General features: G+C 38.4%; 1 protein-coding gene across 2 annotated transcripts in view; it reads left to right on the forward strand.

The window, feature by feature from the left end:
• The window catches only part of LRRC1 (leucine rich repeat containing 1), a 135,937-nt gene that overhangs the window by 79,363 nt on the left and 35,973 nt on the right, over nucleotides 1-20,601 (forward strand). For both annotated transcript variants that reach the window (XM_019668109.1, XM_019668110.1), the window contains exons 3-4: nucleotides 6,866-6,944; nucleotides 10,377-10,466. In XM_019668109.1, the coding sequence (XP_019523654.1) occupies nucleotides 6,866-6,944; nucleotides 10,377-10,466 (169 nt within the window). The remainder of the gene's footprint in view (nucleotides 1-6,865; nucleotides 6,945-10,376; nucleotides 10,467-20,601) is intronic.

The following is a 20,601-nucleotide window of genomic DNA, read 5'->3' on the forward strand; positions in this document are numbered from 1 at the left end:
AAAAAAAAAAAAGAGACATACTTGCTTTCCCTCCCCTCAGACCACTCCTCACCCCATCTCTGTGTAAAATGACTGCCAAGTGGCATCTGAGAACCTCAGGCGTGTGTTTTCTACCTCCCCTGTCTCCATGTGCGTTTCTTCTGGCACCTCTCAATCCAGCATGTTTGGGGCTGATTGGATTGGACTCTCCCGACCCTCAACAGTTACTTCACTGTCCTCCTCAGCCGTGGGGCAGGTGGACTGGGATGGATGTCCAAGCTCTTCCCTTCCACATGTCAGCAGAGTGACCTTGGAGAATTGAATGTTCCCGAGCCTGCTTCTGCATCTGTTAATGGGACTGCTACTCTCTGTCTCTGTATTTGTTGTAAAGATTAGAGATGATGTTTGCATAATGTCAGTCATGCTGCCTGGTACATAATAGGCAGTTCTTCTTATTTGAAGCCTCATAGTCAAGTGGTATAGCAGGGCTTTGAGGAGGTGGGGGGGGGGGTGTACCTTTTTTCAGAGCCATACCTATCACTTTCCTGATCCAAGTCTGTCCCCTGCTATTCTCTTAGTGCGCAAGACTTTCCACTTGTGTCTCAGGTAACAGTGACAAAACTGTCAGGTGACTGATTCCAAGAGGCTTCTCTGAGCACTAGGCAGTCAGGTAGCAATTTCAGACCTTCATCTAAAATAGAAGTATTGTGCTAAAAAGTATAAAGTGTTTGTATGGTTGAAAGGTGTGTGAGCATGCGTGTGTGCATGTGCATGCACTCTTGAGACCATGACGACCAGCTGGAGCCTAAGTGTCAGCTCAGCATTGGCCAGGGTGAGCCTTGGTGTACATTTTCTTCTTACCAGGAGTTGCTGTACCATTTGGAAAATTCAGTGTGTGAGCAACAGTATTAATCTACTAAGTTAATTCCTCTTAATGGGAGGGGGTAGTGTTGGATGGGAAGATCAAGTTCTTTATAATCTTGTATTTTGCTCTTGCGTCATCCACCGCATTTTAACATTGTTAAATATCAAGGTGCTCAATATACATGTTAATAGTTTCCATGAGAAGGAAAACCCAAGCGGACTTAGTTGTAGGTCATGTCTGAAACATTTTCTTTTTAAGGACCAGAAGTACAAATGTAACTAAACGCTAATGGGGAAATTGTTCATCTTGAACAAGCCTTGAAGTGGCTTGTTGAATGTCGATGTAGAGTTTGGGGAAGGTTAGCAGCCTCATATCTATGTGTACACTGTGAGTCGTCTCTGCCCCTAGATCTCTTTGCAGGGCAGCTCGTGGGGTGGCTTTCTTTGTGATGGTACCATTTGTTTAAGCTATGTTATTTTTATTTGTCTTTGATTTGGTTAAGCATCAGTGACGTGGCATTGAGGTGCCGCCATCAAATTCTTACCTGTTCGTGCAGTTCCACATTTCTGTGTCGAAGACTGGATACTACGAACTAGAGATTTATTTAAAGACTCAGTTTTTTCTACACCGACAGAGTTCTCGATGATGTTCCCTCTGGTCTGAGTGTATGTTGGGGATGAGAGGAGGGCAGGAAAACCTATGCTCCAAACTCCACATGTTGATATAAAAAGTGACCCACACTCAACAAAACCAACCTGTACCAATTGGTGGGGGAGTTGTCTTCCTCTCGCCTCTTTTAGTCCTTGGCAGTCATGTACTTTAGCAAGTGATCATGTACATTGTCTACTTCTACCTCTCAGTAGCCCTGGCTGGTGGATGAGGCTGAGAACCCAAACACCCCTTTTATGAGGAAATGGAGGCTCAGACCTAAGTGAAGTGAGCATGTTGGCCTGGAATCTATGTTCTGATTCCAGGCCCAGGACAGTTTGAAAGTTTGCTGCAGGCCTGCAAAGGGCCTGCAGTGTGGTGAATACAGGGAAGATATTGGGGGCAACACAGATCTGATCCCTGAGCTAGTAGGGAAGCAACATATTGAGTAAATTTCTATAGTGTTATATACTTTTGAACAAAGTACTTCAAAGAAGAACTGTTAGGCACTATGGGAGGCCTAATCTATTTGAGGGGATTCACGGAAGATTTTACTGACATTAATGACACCATATTACCTTTTTTTTGGTGGTGCTAATTAAGTTTTTTTCTCTTCTTTTTTAGGAGTCATATTAAGCAAGAAATAAGTATGAAACAGTTTAGTATTATGTACGTAATTGAATATTATTCTTAATTTCCATACTAAGTCGTAATCAAAAGCTGCTAACGATTAGCCACACCACAGAATTAAATTTGAAAGTTTCTTTTTTGTTGTTTTGATATTTTTATTATGTTATCTTGAAAATCAGTGATTAGCTTGGCTTTGTTTAACCAGAAGAGTTAGGTACAGAAAAAGTTTAAATCTGTTGTAGGAGGTCAGAGGGGCGGGTGTGCCTTCCCCGAGGCTCCTGTCCATTGAGCTGCTGAAGACTCAGAGACAGCGTTACCCTTGGCTTTCACACATGGCACATCAGTGTCGCGGCAGGGCACATGGGCCAAGTTTTGTGGTTTCTTTTGACCTCACTCATTCTTTTTAGAGACAACATAACGTGATGGTGAAGAGTGCAGGTTCTGGGGTAAGAAGGCTTAGGTTTAAACCCGGGCCCTCCCACTTGGTAGCCCGGTACGCTCGGTGAGGCCCTTACCGTTTGGCGCCTCAGTCCTTCATTCAGAGACTGGACATGATGCGGCAACGAGTTGTGATGTGAGTTGTGAAAATTTAGATGAGTTAATTTATGCAAAGTGCTGAGAACCATGCCTGACAGTGAGGACTTGCTCAGTCGGGCTCAGCTGTTGGCTGTTTTTCCGCCACAAGTTTTTAGGTAAAGGATCCTTGGAGTGCAGGGAGGCTGGAAGCAGGGGAAAGAAAGTCGTCTATGCTTGGACTGCTCCCAGGACCCTGCCTTGACCCATTAAGCCAGCACAGTCTCCTTGCTGTGGGGATGGTGGAGCTGATGCCATAGGTATAGGTGATGATTTACATAGATCTTGTCCTGTGTTTAAGAATAAACTCTCAACCTACTAACTGTCCATATAATATGTCCTGGGGTTTAAAATGTTATTCTTTTCAAAGTTTTACAAAAAGACAAATTAATAGATGGAGGTCATAATTTGCTTTCTTTAAGCATTTCTAGTCACCTTTAACTTTCTATTTTCTAATGCTATCAAAAGGTATTAGATCATCTTAGAGAATAGCCACAAAAATATGCATGACTTGTTTTCTTAGCATTTCATGTTACTCTCGGTGGAGAGAACCTGGTATTATAACTTATTAACATCAGTGAGGTCTTGAACCCAGGAGAAGATATACTATTTATATAGAACAAGAATAAATGCCAGTGAGTAATTAATTTATTCGGAAAGAACTTATTGTGCTATGCGTGAGGCTGGGATCCTGGACAAAACAGGCTGTCTGTGCAGTCCTCTACAAAAGAGAATGCTCTGGAAGATTTTAAACCCACATGTGTGGAAGAACCTGAGAGGACATTTGGTCCAGCCTGTCTCCATCACCACAAGGGCCCTAAAACCCTGATTCCCTATAAAAGAATGTGGACTTAAGCCTATGTGTTATTGGGGCAGGGGGGATAGGAGAAGGTGGACTCTCAGCTTGATGTGATTGTTAAACATGGATGCCAAGAAATGAATGCCAGGAAGGGCAGGGAGTGTCCCTTTAAATCTGTTTTTAAATGCCAGTAGCTGTGGTGAAAGCTGTATTCTGCGTCAGAAGCCCTTAGGCTAATGCAGCCAGGATGTGGCCTGCCTGGTGGTGCTGAAAAAGACTTTTGCATTGAGAGTTGAAGGCTGATTATCAATTGGGTTGTCAGAAAAGTCATGACGTATTTTTTTCTCTGTTTTTCGTTGCAAAAATGTGTCATGACTTTTCGGAAAACCCAATATTTCCTGTATACTGGCTGTAATAATGGTTGTATTGGTAAACTACAAATTTGGTTCTTTTATTTTTGAAGTACAACTATGTCTCACTCACTCAAAGCAATTCTGATTCAGAAATAATAATAGCTTAGAGGGGGTCTGAATTAAAGGCTCTCTTCAGAAAGTTATAGGGAAAGGATTGCTTAGTTTTACAGTCATTCTCAGACATTTTGTAAATATCAAATTTTATGCTTTTATTCTTGGACATACAGGAGACAAAACCAGTTGAATTAATGACAAATATGATTAAAAATTTTTTTCTGTTTCACCTTGTATAGAAGCTTAAACTAAGCTGAATGTTGGCAAGTAGAAGTTTTGGGGTACATTCCTTAATAACTAGAAAATACCATTATTTCTAATACTTATATGTAAATAGGTGTTTATTCAAGGTTTAATCATTGTTATTGTATAATTATAATTTATGATGTAATTATATATGAAGTATGACAATTAAGTTTGCAAACTCATCCTAGAAAACGTGCTACATACTTCATTGCTGAATATAACTATGGTCACCTTCAAAGTACTCCCCTTGGGAAGCTATGCATTGACACCAGCGCCTAGTCCACCCTTCAAAGCAATTTTGGAACTCTTTTTCTGAATAGCCATCAGCGCTGTTGTCATATTACCCTTGGTGTACTGAATGTCATCAAAATGTCTTCCTTTCAATATTTTATTTATCTTTGGATAAAGAAAGAAGTCATTGGGGGCCAGATCAGGTGAGTAGGGACGGTGTTCCCAACACAGTTATTTGTTTACTGGCTAAAAACTCCCTCACAGACAGTGCCATGTGAGCTGGTGCATTGTCGTGATGCAAGAGCCATGAATTGTTGGCGAAAAGTTCAGGTCGTCTAACTTTTTCACGCAGCCTTTCAGCACTTCCAAATAGTAAACTTGGTTAACTGTTTGTCCAGTTGGTACAAATTCATAATGAATAATTGGTTTGATAGCATAAAAGGTTAGCAACATCATTGCAACAAGTTCGCGAACTTAATTGTCAGACCTTGTATAAAAACTCCCCAGGACCTGAAGTAGTGTCAAAAGAGGGTGCTGTGGAGCATACAGGCCATCCAGCATCTTTCAGACCAAGACAGAACATGGCATGTCATTGCCTCACTTGTCTGGATAGATAGCATTGCTCATCCTGTAATGGGTTCATGTATGTTCCGTCATTCTTAAGCATGGCAGTGCCATGACCCAGTGTGGGAGGGCCAGCACTCGGTGAAACAGGCTATAATGATGGGCAAGCCACTTTACCTTTCTGAGCCTTAGTGTTCATTTTGTACACTTATTTATAAATTAAAATAATTATGTTTAGATTAAGTTAACGCATATAAAAAGGTCTACGACTGTATTTGTCCCTCAGGGCCTACAAATGTTTGTGTGTGTTAAAAATCCATTGCAGACTCAACTGTGGGCAATCAATAGCTATTGTATTTATGAAACTAGGATTATAGTGTTTGCTCTTTACTACCTTATATGACCATGTAAGGCAGAGAATAGTGTGAGGAGAACGTTATCACAAATTTAAATTTGAACTAAAAGCTTTTATGTAGCTGCTGATTACTTCGTGGTTGTTGGACCGAGGTGTCCTTTTTTCCCTTAATTTCTCCCTTCTCACTGCCACCCCCAATTTAGAAATATTAGGTATGTTTTGGCTCAGCTTGCATTTGTCCAACTGGTGGAAGCAACAGCATGGGACCAGGAGAACCTTTTCTATTTTAGCCTTTTTAATGTTAATGTGTCCAAAATAAATGTAGTTTTGAAATTAAATGCTATAAACTAATCTTTTAAAGCCCTAAAAGCTATAACCTCAGCTTTCGTACCAAGAGAAAGGGAACTTAAAAAAAAACAATTTTGGTCATTTCAAAATCACAATATTTAGTTACCAATAAACATGGAGAAAATATTCAGCTTCAGTGGTAATAAAAAGAATATAAAACAAAATGATGCCAGACTGTTTTACCAATGACACTGGCAGTTTTTAAAATATAAGAGAAAGTAAGGGGGAGAGATGTTGAATCAGGTACTTTGCACAGGCTTATGGAAGTATAAATATGTGTAACTTGCCCCCCTCTAAGGCAATTTAACAATATTTATCAATTGCTGAGGAGATGCTAATGCCTTTGACACAGTAATTACATTTCTGGGAGCTTAGCCTAAAGAAATAATCAGAAATAAACATAATATAACATCAGGAACTTGGAAACAACCTAAATGTCCAACAATGGGGGATTGATTAAATAAAGTATGAAAATATATGCATTGGGCTCTTCTGCTGTTATGAATGGCAAAGTATTTGGAACAATAATGACAGAGAAAAAGATTTGTAATATAATGTAAAGTGAAAAAACCCAAATCAGCGTGAACCTAGTATTTTGAAATATAATTTATTTATACACACACTGTGTGTGTGTGTGTGTGTGTGTGTGTGTGTATGTGTAGTGAAAACAAAGAGTATATCAGAATAAAACATTATCTCTGAGTGATGGGAATGTTGGTGGTTTTTATTTCATTTTTTCTTTGGACTTTTCTGTATTTTCCAAATTATCATGCTTATAACCAGAAGAAAATCTATAATTAATAATGTATACTTTAGAATCCTTTGTACTGATACAGCCATATGAAAACATAAGGAAAGAAAGCCTAATGGGAATTGCAGCAGAATGCCATCTGTGACTTTTGGTAGGATGATGGAGCTTGGTATTTGTTGTTGTTTTGAATAGTATTTGATGTACTCCTGTTAAGAAGCACATTATCTTCTATTAAGAAAGCACATATAAAATAGATGTAGAAAAATGCTGTAGAATTCCATTCCACCTTTGAATAGAGGTTGTAATGACCAGATAATTCTCTGTGACCGTGGTCCATTTTGAGGATGATGAAAACTGTTGACTGTGGTGGTAAATGATAGTCTTTGTTTTTTGTTTTTTTGCTCCCTAGATATTCCTGAAATTCCAGAAAGCATCTCATTCTGTAAAGCACTACAGATAGCTGACTTCAGCGGAAACCCACTGACAAGGTAAACTTTCTGTTTGATTTTCTGTCTATAGTACCAAGGATATCTTTTTTGAGAACCAAGCAACGAACACAACCAGGGTACCCATCTTGGAGTTACCTGGATGGATTGCTGTCTTTATCAAGGATGGCTGACCTTCACAGATATTTATTTATAAATAACACTGTACAATGAAAGGCACACTGTGCTATTGACGGAACGTGGAAAGGATGTTGTTAGGGGTAAGCAGGCACAATGGAGGGTACAAAACAGAAGCGATGAGTACACTTCTGAAGCCATATGAAGAACTGAGCAGTTTATAAATCTCCTATTGATCCTGCTTATCTTGTGGGGTAAGACTTGAGTTTGAAACTCCCATAGAGCTTACCCCATAGTTAGCCAAGAAGTCCTATTAAAGATCTTTTTCTTCACTCCAGGAATGAATCATATTTAATATCTCATCTTTCCTCTAACTCTTCTTAAAAACAAAACAAAACAAAAAACCCAAAACTCTGACACCATTATCTCCTTACTTTAGCAATAGCTGTGAGGATTGCTTTGGGTTTATCCCTCCAGATAGAGCCACCTGTCACTGGCGTACTGCTGAGTCCAGCTTTGCCCTTCCTGCAGGTATGACACTGCATGCTGCCTGGGCATAGCTGAGTGGTATTGTCATGAGCTCCTCATTGTGGCTCCCAGCTCCATCATGAGCCCCCTGACTGCAGGATCCCAAGGTCCTGTGTGCACACATAGCGATGCATAACCAGCCCTAGAGAGACTGTTCCAGAGGTCTCTTCGGGGCCAGGTGGGTCCATTTCTAAGATTCTCAAGACAGTGTAAGAGACCTCAGAAGAAAAGTTCTCTTCCCTCCTTTTTTTTTTTTTCCAGGATATAGGAAAATAAAGATTAAATTAAAATTTGGGATTCATCTCACCCATTTCAAAATGCTTGTGACTTCCTGGATATGGAGTGCTAGGGAATGCTTTCCATATCTGCTCATGTCGAAGAAGTAAATGCATTTTTTAGAATATTTCTGGATTCCCTTTTTTGAATTTCAGTGATTAAGATACTAATAACATGTATTTATTTTTATGAAAAATAGTGATCTAGTAACTTTTAACCTAATTGCTTTCTAACTCATCGCTGTCCTCAAGCCTTATCCTCTTTCTTAACCGTTATCTATACTATGGTCCCTCTTCTTCAAACCTTTCAGTAACTCCTGTTCCTATAAGTTGAAGTCCAAGCTCCAAGATAGGCTGTGCAAGCCTCTCCTATACCCCCCAACCTTGGTCTGTCTTTCCACCCTCATTGTCCTCAGTTGCCTGTGTCAAACATCATGCTCTGCTATAATACAGTGCTCGTAGGCCTTTCATTTCGCACCTCCCTCTTTTTGATGATGCCAACCATTTCACCCTCCTATAAGGTACGGTTCGAACATCACATGTCTTGATTCATCACCACGGTCCCCCCTCCTCTGGTCTTTTGTAGTGCTCTGGGCAGGCTTATTTCCCAACACTTGAAATTGACATTTAAGCTATTGCTTTGACCAAGACTCCCCAACTAGACTGAGAGAGTTAACTTGTATTCCTCTGTTATTCATTGTTGTATCTCCAGCCCTACCTCAATTTCTGGAATGGAGTAAGCACTCAATAAGTGTTTGTTGAACTCAGCTAAGCTATTTATTTATCCTTAAGGCAACTAGTAGAGTTAGGCAGCTGGGAAATATTCATTATGCTGCCCTTGAGTTTTCTTAACCATTCAATTGCTTAATCCCCTTTTCTACTTCTTTAGTTTTCCTTTGATAATGTCTCCTGACAAATGATTTTTACCTTTGCCTCAAAACTCTCTCACCTAGAACACACCCACATTGTATGGGGATTTACTGGGATTTACCCTGTCCTCATATTTGGCAGGTTTCTTAAAGTAAAGCCCTTTTAATTTGGCAGGTACACTGTTTTAAGAATTAAGACAGTATCGGTGAGTTGAAGGACCTTAAAAATCATTTAGCTTGGCCTGTTTATTTTACAGCTGAAGAAACTGAGGCTCAAAGAGGTTAAATGACCTTTCAAGATCATGCAGCCTTTAAGTGGCCTCTCAGACTAGAATTCCTTTCTCTTAACATTGTGCTTTCTCAACATATCATACTAGTTTGGCTCTTGATGTTAATAGCCAGTAAGAAAAAAAAAAAAGAAGGAAAATCAGCCATTTAAAAATAAATTTTTCTTACACTTAAGGTCATTTTACCTCGTTTTAAAAAAATTATAAAATGATATATACTTTCTGGTAAAAACTCATGCAGAAAAGATAAGTTGCATCTTTTTTATTATAAATTAAAAAATTTACCTCTGTTAGGCTATGGAAGAGGTTTTAACTTTGTAAAAACCATTGCTAAGAATGTTTTTCAATGATTATGAAAATTCCAGTTAATACTCTCATTTTTCAGGTCCTGGAGTTGGTTTTGAACTTTGGAATTATCTATATTAAATGTCAAACAGTCACCTAGGATTTGTTGGTTTGTTTGTTTTTTTCAAAAGGACTCTGGAAAGAGGAAAGAAATGAAAGATTCTAATCTAGAGACTATCACTAAAGCAAGAAGTTTTCTCCTGAGCCCCCTAAATGGATTATGTGTTCTGTTGTCTATATTAACAGATTTATTAGGACCTTCAGCATTTTAGATGCAATGAGATCTTTTTTTCCTTCAGTTAGTTTTTTTTTTCTCCCCTAAATACTGGTAACCATAGAAATACTGTAAGTAAACTTTCTTTGTAAGTTTTTAAATAATTTATTTTGAAAACTCATTATTCAGTAAAGCTTAAGGGAAGTATAAAAGATGTCCTTTTGTGTAGAACATAGTGCAACATATAATTATCTCAAGCGATTGGCATCTTAAGTCAAATTAAAAGAAAAATATTAAGAAAGTAGCAGTTGGCTGTCAGCTGATCAATTCTAAGTAATTCACAGCTTTGCTCTGGGTATTATAAGCTACAGGAAAAAAATATATCTATTAAGCAGTTGTCCCGTGTTTTATTATAATCTTGTGGGCTTAAATTTCTCTTTATTTTCTGCTAATCAAAGTATTTTCACTCTTGGCACTTTTAGCTGCAGTCACCATCCTTTTCTTTCATAGAGCACTCAGTCTCACAACATTTTTCCCCTTTATTCTTACAACTTGCATATTTTTCCTCTTTAATTATTTCTGGATCAGCCTACCAACAAGTATTTATCATGCCCTTGTACTTCTAGGTAGACCAAGTCCTTGGTTTTCTGTTTTGTTTTGGTTTTTTCCTTATAAGTGTGTGATACATAAAAAGCTGAGGCAAACATGCCATACATATACAATGTAATTTTAGGAGGTTATTTCAATTAGCATATAGAAGAAATAATTATGATTATATTCAGTATATACTATTATGCACTTTTATTTTTCAATTAACAAGTTTTGTTTGTTTATTTCAGATTACCAGAAAGCTTTCCTGAATTACAGAACTTGACATGTCTTTCTGTAAATGACATCTCATTGCAGTCTCTACCTGAAAATATTGGCAAGTAAGTTTTTATGTCGCGTTTGTGTATATGAGGGCAAAAGGGTGTTTATATACATCCACTCTGCCCTCCTGCCCTTATTCAGCTCTTATTTTTCTACTCAGAAACCCGTTGACCCAGTTTTCAATCTCACTCTCAGGAAGGACCATAGCCAGCCTCCTGTGTTTTTACATCCTGTTGCCCCTACATTCTAATGGTTAAAAAGGATGTTACTACTTATTACCAGTGAAAACCTTAATTTGTTTGGATGTTCTCTTTGAATGAATGATTCCGAAGTATTTAATTTAAGCAAAGTAGCGTGTGTGGTATAGGTGGTTAGTGAATAGTTAGAATCGACCACTCACAGTAATTTTAAACCATGCCAGGGAGGAGCGCCAACAAAGGCCTCCTCTGAGAATGTAGAGCACATGCCCCCAAACAACAGCCGTGTTTGCTGGTGTGTGCACAAACACACAGACCTGAGCTCCGCAGACCTGAGCATAGGGATTGGGGATGGTGTGTTTGGCGAGCAGGCATGCAATGGGGAGAGGGATGCAATGGGGTGGACGCATTTCCACGTCACTGGCTTCTAAGTTGGGGAGGATGGCCCCGTGGCAAGAAATAAAATCCTTTGAAGAAAATACATGCTGGTGAATAAGTGTTCTGTTATGCCTTCTCAGAGGTGAATTAATTGAATGATCTCAGCAGCTCTTTTCCATACCTCCAGGACATACAGTGGGTGAAATCAGGCCTATGGCTCATGCCTAACCACCTAAACAAAAGCCCAACATGGCTGACCTAACCTGGTGGACCCGTGTTCCTAGTGTCCTACAGGATCTCCCTAGTGTTTTCCTGTCCTGCCTCAGTTCTAAGACAAGACAGAAGCTTGCTTTGTGACAGCTACAGTGTTTCTGGCACGTGTCTGTTCTGCAAAGTTTCCCTTTCCAGAGGCCTCCAGAAGTTTCTGACAGACAGCTTTGTCCCCTCCTTTCCCTCCTGTGTGGGCAGAAGACAACTGGCTGACGGTGCTTCAGCCCGCAAGTCCCTGTTTTTCTGAGCTGCACACTGTTGCCTTACGACCATTTTGCCAGTAGACTTGTGGATTAGGAATTGTGCCCTTCAGCTCTCAGGAGCAGAAGGAGGCAAGAAGCTCCCTGTCTACCCTGAGCTTATGGTATCGGTTGCAGAGGAAACAGCAGTGTTTTCCTGTGCATTTCATGCTCTTACACTTCACTTTTGCTGTGTCAGGCTTCATATGTTTCTAATTCATGTAGTAGTCAGTCATTCAAATACCCAAACTTACGCTGTCCTCCTCCTGTTCCTCACGGTCTCGGGAATATAATTCCCTTGCACCCGCCCTCCCGTTCTTTCTCAGCCTATCACTGCCCTTCTATCCCCTGGTTCATATATTTTCAAAAAGGTTTAATGTTTTGAGAGAAAATATGTTCTTATTAAATCAGAGTGCCTCTCTCACTCCCCACTGCATTGTTTGAATGGAAAATGTTATTTAATAATCCTTTTAGAATAAATTGCAATATTTTACATCCTACCTTTTCTGTTAATATCTGTACCTGTTTTTGCCAATGTTCAGGATTTCTCATGCCTATGCATTTTTTATCAATAATAAGGGTAGTGGGTTTTTGTTGTTGTTGTTGGTTTTGTTTTGATTTTAGCTTTAATCAGCTTGTGTTACTTTTATAGCCTTATGTATACTGATTGTTTCCAAAATAAAAGGCCACTTTGAGCTTGAACTCTGTGGTGAATTATCGTCCAAGACATAAGAATAGTGGGGGCGTGGGTCAGATAAGTGAATAAACTTATTTTTATTAGGTTAATTTGTGAAATTAAATGGGAAATAGAGAGCTTCCTATTCCTGACTCTTAATAATTTTTGTGACCATAGCAAGAGACTCCATGATTTCTACCTGTTGGAGCTAAGATTTATGCACACTAAAGCAATAGCCTGTTTGCACTTAGTAGAAAGAAACATTCAAAGAATGGACTCCTCTTTGGAGAAAGATTAGGCACCTCTGGTGTCCTAGACCTTGCTGAAAAAATACTTGAAAGTTGAATTGGTGTATTGGTGAGGAAATCTCATAAATGCATAAATATACTTCTACATTTAAGCAAATCATTATTTGAAACTTAACTTTCCTCATGGAAAAGATTCTTCAATTTCCTAAAGAATTCCCAAATGGTTTCTTTAGAACATTTAACTAAATATTTAGTAACCAAACAACTTCTCACAGTATGGTTTTGTAAACAAGGTACAAATATTTGATATTCCAAAACTTTGTAAAGGAAATGAAATGGCCACTTGAATAATTGATACTTACTGTTGTCTTTGTGGATTTGGAGGTGGTGGCTTTTGTATACATTAACCCTGCTTGTTTGGTTAAATGAGTCAGCTACCTCAGTGTGCGTCTTTTGAGCATGGGTGAAACCAGGACCTCTGTTCCTCCTTTTGCCCCCTAGCAAAGGATGTGGCATTAACTATGAAAGCTATGGACTTCCCCAGGGCTTGGGCACCCTCAAGATGGGCAGGAGTGTCCAGCCTGGAGAAGAGAGCCAAGCTTTTATGTAGAACAGACAGACTTGCAGCACCTCAAAGCTGGGGCACCTCAAGCATCAGCCCCATCATGAGTTTGATTTGCGCAGTCAGCCTGAAGAATGTTTGCGAGTTGATGGCAGAGCTAGAACTGGAATAGGGCTTCCCTGGTCCCCATCCTGTGTTTGTGCACTACTCCCCCCCCCACCCAATCCCCCCCCCCATCACCATAAGACAGTTCCCAGGACCCTTAGGGGCCCAATAACTTTTATTGCCCCTAGAGATATCTCATAGTTCCGTTTATTAAGTAGTTAGGTCCAAACAACTTGGTAAGTGTTTTTCTAACAACCTAGTAGCTGTTTGAAAAAGTAGTACACACAAATTGAAAGAGTAAATATTTTTATTTCATTCTTAAACATCCCCAGTCATTTGCTAGGGGATGTAATTACCTGTTGGTCACTGCTCAGCTTCTCAAACGGCACCTCATTTCCTTTGCTACCTTGATTTTCACCTGGCACCTGCCTTTTATCACAGCAGTTGCTGAAAACGCAGCTTGCAAAGATATGATGTCCTGCTCTGGAATGTGACTCTGAACCACCTGAGCTAATAGTTCCCGTGGTGACTGACAGACCTCAAGTCTCGCTCGCTGTTTCTTTCAAGTGTAATACTCCGTGGTGCTTCTGTAGGCTGGCTGCAGCTTCCCTGGGCTCCTGGTGCACAATAGCCATCATGTTGCTGTCGGGAGTACTGGAGCGCACACACCGTTAGGAACGCCTGGGTGTGCACAACGTCAGCCTTTGGGGTGTGGGAAGAGACCCGGGAAGCACGGCGTTCACGTCCTGTACTACGGGGCTTCCCGCCAGGGGGACCCTTCAGTGTGGCTCCTCGAATATAGCGAGTCTCTCAAACAACAGAATCTTTATAACACTTTGTAGTGAGATGAGGAAGGATCATGAAGCTCTTTTGAACCACACTGGCTACCTCATGCAAAATCACACTTTTTTTTTTTTTTTACTAAAAGTATTCTAGATTTGCTGACTGTTTGCTGTGATGGTTCATCAGCACCTTACTCGGTCCTTCAACGTAAAAGTGATGTTTAACACCGAGTGAGAAACGAACTCACCTTCAGTGGACTTTCTAAACCCTTTAGTTAAAAATACAAAACTGTAACACCTTCTCTTTAGTCTTCATGAACCAGTGAATGACATCAGGTAGTTTATCTGCCGAATTTTAACAAAGACTTTTCCATAATCAGAAGAAATTTATAAAAATTAGTATGATTTAATAAATGCAGGTGATGATGTTCTTTTGGATCAGTGTAGCTGTGTGAAGTATGTTTTTCATCTGTTACAGCCATTAAACCAAGTATCAAAACAAACAATTTAGAAATAACTGTTTTGTCCTCAAAGGTAAAACGAAAAATTTAATCCATAATACTGTATTTTCAATCCCAGTGCTCTCACTAATGAGAGTTAAAAAGATTTTTGGGTCTTTACTAAAATATTTAAAAATATTTCTTCTTTTGTTTTATTTATCTTCTACTTAAAATGTTTCGATTTTGTATATAATTTATAATATATACAATATATTGGTACATAGTAACATCTATATATTTTTTAAATAAACGTAAGGATTGGGAAGATATACTCTTAAATGTACATAGAATAGAATGTTTGGAAGTCAAGCTCCTGACCAGGGGTTCTCAAACTCGGCTTCATCAGGCCCCGGGGATTCCACTGAAGTCCCTCCAGGGCATTGTGGAGAGTGAGAGCAGTGCTCTAGTGGGTGGTCCCTGCTGATTCCTGTTTGCGTCAGAACAGCTCTATTATTAGCTTTTAAATTTTTGTGTGTGTTGGTGTTTCATATAATGTGTGTTTGCTTTAACAAAGTCTGCTGCAAATATTTTTCAGGTTAAGTTTGGAGACCACTGTTTGAGACGCTTGATCGTACTTGTTTATTGTATAATAGCAGCATGCATTGTGGAGTTTTTACAGTGATGTAGGTCTGTTCAAACCGAGCAGAAAGCTTCCAAGCCTTTCATGAAAGTGAACTTTAAAAATTTTTAAACCGCCTCCTCTTTTCAAACCGGCTGAGGTTTTCCCTTACTTAATGTTCGAAAAATCTACCTCTTTTGTCCAGCCTTGTCCAGTGATTGGCAGAGGTGAAATAGATCCCAGTTTTGCAGGTTCCCTGATCTTACCACCCTTTACTTCCCACACAATAAGCATCTTAGTCCTTTGTACACAGACGTCTAGTTGTTTAGTGTTTGTGTGTGTGTGATTAGTGCGTGCACCTGGATCACCTTGTATGCTGAAACAGTGGGGGTATCAGTTGTAGAACTCTCTTTGTGTTTGTACCAGACCTGGTGTTGCTCTGACATACTGAACAAATACGTGTGACAAGGCACACAATGTTACCTCCTACACCCTGGTAGCTCCCAACTTGCCATCCTAGGTAATCCAGCTAGGTTCTGGAAGCTTTGTCCTAGGACCACATTAGCCTGTCCTCACACAGTCACTTTTTTGTCTGACTCAGTTTGTGTAAAAAATTAATATAAAGAAACAACTATGGAAAAAACACTGCTTTCTTTGCTCTAAAACCTTCTAATGAAGAATAATTATTGTCCATTAATATTGCTTAATTTCACCCCATATGAGGAACTATTAGGGAGAGATTTTAAAAATATGTATTTGTAGGGGAAAAAAAACCTCACCAGAAGAACTGGTAACCTTCTTACAGTTCTGACATTTATCAGACTTCCTTTTCTGTTTTTGTTGCTGGAAAGCTCAAATCTAGTTTCATTGATCAGAGAGAGCAGCCATGTTAATTTCCATGTGGTGAAGGGATTTAAGTAAGAAATTGTAGGGAGAGGTGTTGCTGGCATTTACAATGGGGTGGGTGCCATGTTAGACATACACTGTCTCATTACAACATCTGTACTCATAAGGTTCTCATTAACCGTCCTGAGCTTTATTAGCTCTGTGTGTAAAATGAGGATAAGTAATCTGCCCAGGTTTGTGTCGCTGGTGTGTGGTACAGCTGGGATTTAAACTTAGGTTCTTCTTTGAAGAAGCTGCATTTCCTTGACTGCGTGATGCCTCACAATGAACATATTAGTTTCTTCCAGCTTTCCGTGTTCCTAATTTTTTATTTCGTGAAATATTTTGCATATTTGCACTTTTTAAAGACCTCTGTAAACACCTTTAGAAAAAGTTGGAATAAAATTAAGGGAAATGACTTTGTATATCACTGAAGATGCCAGTTAGCATGGAAGGGAAGCAGCTAAGGAGGAGGGAAGCATTCAATAGGGTTTTAGAGTCGAATTCCAAGTCTTGGGTGGGCTTTAAGAAAACTGTCTGAATAAAATTGATGATGTGCTCTTGAAAACAGGGCCTAGTGAACAATCATTTTTTAATTTACTATCACTAAAACCACTTGGAAGATTTCACTGGTGAAGACGGGAAGGGTAATTTTGCTTTAAAGAGTTTTCAAATGTTGGTACACTGTGTGAATGAATTTGTCTTCCAAAGAGCATTTTAATACTGAAAATATTTTTCTTGAGATCAGTTGTATCAATTTCTACTCAAGAAAAAAACTGTAGTTTTTACTTTTAAAAAATGAGTTAGTCTAAAAAGGGACATGATTTTTGTATATAGAAACTGCTAAGGAATCCACAAAAACTATTAGAACTAATAAATTAATTTATCAAGATTATGGGATATAAGATTAATATACAAAAATCAGTTGTATTTTTATATATTATCATTGAACAATCCAGAAATGAAATTAAGAAAACAATTCTATTATAAAGCACCAAAATGAATAAAATACTTAGGAATAAATTTAGCAGAAGAAATGTCTGCCACATACACTGCAAATTACAAAACATTGTTGAAAGAAGTTAAACACCTAAATATTAAAAATGGAAAGACATCCTTTGTTTATGGATTAGAAGACTTAATATTGTTAAGATAGCAATACTCCCCAAATTGATATACAGACTGAATTCAATCCCATCAAAATCCTAACTGGCTTTTTTGTTTAAATCAATGAGTTGATCCTAAAATTCATGTGGAACTATAACAGACCCAGAATAGTCAAAGCAATCTTAAGGAAGGAAAGCAAAGTTGGATGACTCACATTTCAGATTTCAAAACTTAACTACAAAGCTGCAATCAAGACTGTGTGGTGCTGGCATAAAGATAGACATACAGATCAGTGGAACAGAATTGGAAACTCAGAAATAAACCCTTGCATTTATGGTTAAATGACTTTGACAAGAGTGCTAAAACAATTCAGTGAGGAAAAATAGTCTTTTCAACACATGCTTTTGGAATAACTGACTATCCATCCACATGCAGAAGAATGAAGTTACAGCCCTACTTCACACTATATACAAAAAGTAACGCTAAATGAAATGGAGACCTAAATGTAAGAGCTAAAACTCTCATCATAAAACAGTAGGGGTAAATCTTCGTGACATTGGATTTGGCATGCGTTTCTTAGATATGGCACCAAAAGCCCACACATCAAAAGGAAAAAAAAATGGATAAATTGGACTTAAGCAAAATTAAAGACTTGTGCATCAGAGGACACTTAAGGAAGGGAAAAGACAACCTGCAGATGGGAGAAAATAGTTGAAACTCATTTGCAAATCTGATAAGGGTCTTATATTCAGAATATATATAAAGAAGTCTTACAACTCAGCAATAAAAAAACAAGTAACCCAGTTAAAAATGGGCAAAAAATTTGAATAGACATTTGTCTAAAGAAAATATATATCGTATTTTTCCATGTATAATGCGCCCCCATGTTTTTGGCCCAAGCTTTCAGGGAAAAACAAATCTTTTGTTTTAATTTTTTAATTCAAAATTTTTATTTGTTTGCATTTAGGTACTTGTTTTTTTGTATTGTAAAGAAATTTTAGCATTTATTTTTTAACATATGGTACAAGAAATTTCATGTAACAAATAATTACAAAACACAAGAACAGATACAAAGTACAAGAAATTTTATGTACTGGTAGCAAATTTACAATATTTACGCATCCTAGTTGACGAAGAGCTCTTCGTCGTTGCAAGTTTGTCATAAGTTCAACAAAACCGATGATCATATTCCAGGGTATTATTTTGCATATGGATATTGTTGATTTCTAGAGTTACACTTTTAACTCATAAGCATAAATAAAAGAATTAAAAACATTTATATAGATATGGAATTAGTCCTACCCATGTATAATGTACGTCCTTATTTTTCTCTCAAAAATTTGGGCAAAAAAGTGTGCCTTATACAGGGCAAAACACGGTAAATGGCAATATGCACGTGAAAAAACGCTCAGCATCATTAGTCATCAGATAAATGCAAATCAAAACCACAGTGATACACCGTGTTATACCCACTAAGTGACTGTCATCAAAAAGGTGATCAGTAACAAGTGTAAGAGAGGATGTGGTGAAATTGAAACCCTCATATATTGATGGTGAGAATGTAAAATGATGCAGCCCCTCACTTGAGGGAGCAGGTTCTTCCTCCTCAAAAAGTTGAACATAGTTGCCATATGACGTAGCATTTTCTGGTTATAGATATATATATATACCCAAGAGAATTGAAAACACATGTTTACAGAAAAAAATTGTTCATCAATGTACATAGCAGCATTATTCATAATAGCCAGAAAGTGGAAACAACTCAAATTTTCATCAGTGGATGAACTGATAAATAAAATGTGATATATCCATGTAATGGAATATTACGCAGCCATAAAAAGTAATGAGGTACTGATATATGCTATAACATTGATAAACCTTAAAAACATATTAAGTAAAAGAAGCCAGGCAGGAAAGGCCACATATTGTATGATTCCATTTATATGAAATGTTCAGAATAGGCAAATCCATAGAGACAGAGATTAGATTAGTGGTCTCCAGGGGCCGGGGCAGGGGATGGAGAGGTGGGGCAGCGTGGGGATAAGGAATGACTTCTGATGGCTATGAAGTTTCTTTTTTTCTTTTTCTTTGAGGTTTCTTTTTGGGTGATGAAAATTTTCTGGAATTAGGTAGTGGTGATATTTGCACAACCTTGTGAATATAAATAAATAAGAACCACTGAATTGTGCACATTAAAACAGGTGAATGTTATACTACGTAAAATAGATCTCAATGAAAAAAAGAAAACGATGGAACTTAGATAGATTGAAGCCTGGTACTGCTGAAAGACGATCCTGTGGCAGGGAAACTAACCCAGTTTATTCTCACTGGAAATAGGCTGTAATGCAGCCTTACGAGTAATGTGCTGAGGTCGTTTTGTCTCAGTTACTCACACCTGGTGATCAGGCGGGTACACATAGCCAGAGCCCCCAAAGCAGTCAGGTGACGGGGAGTAGAAGTGAGGGTTGGGAGGATACAGAAACCCCATTGGGAACAGGGAGAATTTTGAGGATCTGGGAGGCCTCTGCTTCCATCTGGCAGCATACTGCTTTGTCTTTACTTTGTGAATCTGTCTCCATGCGGTCACATATCCTTGGCCATAAAGGAAACTAATACCCTCCCCCAAAAAAGTAAGTTAGCCTAATGTATCTATACATGGCTTCTCTGTTTACTTAAATTTTTTTCCCCTTCAAAAAACAGCCTTTTTAAAGGATAAGGAATCTATGTAATGGACTGGCACCATGCCCAAAACATAGTTGTCAGTCACTAAGTGGTTATTATGAATAGACATTTAATTATGACAGTTTGCTAATAGAAGCCCAGCCGGCCCTGGGTTCTCTGGCAGATTGAAGTAGAGCATGTGGGTCTGATTTTGTCTCTGCTGCCCTTGGGGATGGTGACCTTAATTTGAGTGGGCTTGAAGTGAGTCACGTGACCCGTGCTATTAAGGCCTCATGCTGGGCTGCTTACCTATATTGTATTAGTGCATGCTGCCTAAGAGGAATAAACCTCCTTTTTGAAAACTGTTATCATATTTAATGCTCTTTTTTGAGGCCTGGGAGTTTCTATAAAATATTTACTGTTTCAAAAACAAACATAAACATTAAAAAAAAATATCCAGACCAAAGCCACCATAAGGAAATTTGTAACCAGAGAATTCTTAAATACTTACTGATATTTTAAAATGCAGAAGCACTATGAATGTTAAACAACTTCCCTTACCCCCATCAATATTGTTTTCCTCAAATATCATTGCCATAAATGTTTATAGAGCTTATATTTTAATGACTTCATAGTATACTGTTGTTTGTTTGCTGGGGCTACTTTATTTTATTCTTTACTTTCTTAATGATTTTGTCCACCAAAATCGAAAAGTAATCCAAGTGTATGAAAGAGGGTTTTTAAAAATATAGTGAAGAACAGATGTCAATTCTTTAAAGTAACCACTCACCCAGTCCCTGAAATAGAATCCTAAAAATACAGTTGGCCTACATTCTGACTTACAAAAGAGTATTACTTTTGTCCCTGCTATCATGAACTGTGTAAAACATGGAGCATTAGCGGGCTGAGGAGAAATGCTTCAACACACTGCCTGCAAGAGCTGTTAGGTTTTGTTTGAACCCTATTTAGTGTTAGAAAAGGTAGAAGTGATACGGAGAATAGAAAATCATGTTTTTTTTTCTGGG

The sequence above is a fragment of the Hipposideros armiger genome, unplaced genomic scaffold (genome assembly GCF_001890085.2).
Source record: "Hipposideros armiger isolate ML-2016 unplaced genomic scaffold, ASM189008v1 scaffold_516, whole genome shotgun sequence".
NCBI lineage: Eukaryota > Metazoa > Chordata > Mammalia > Chiroptera > Hipposideridae > Hipposideros > Hipposideros armiger.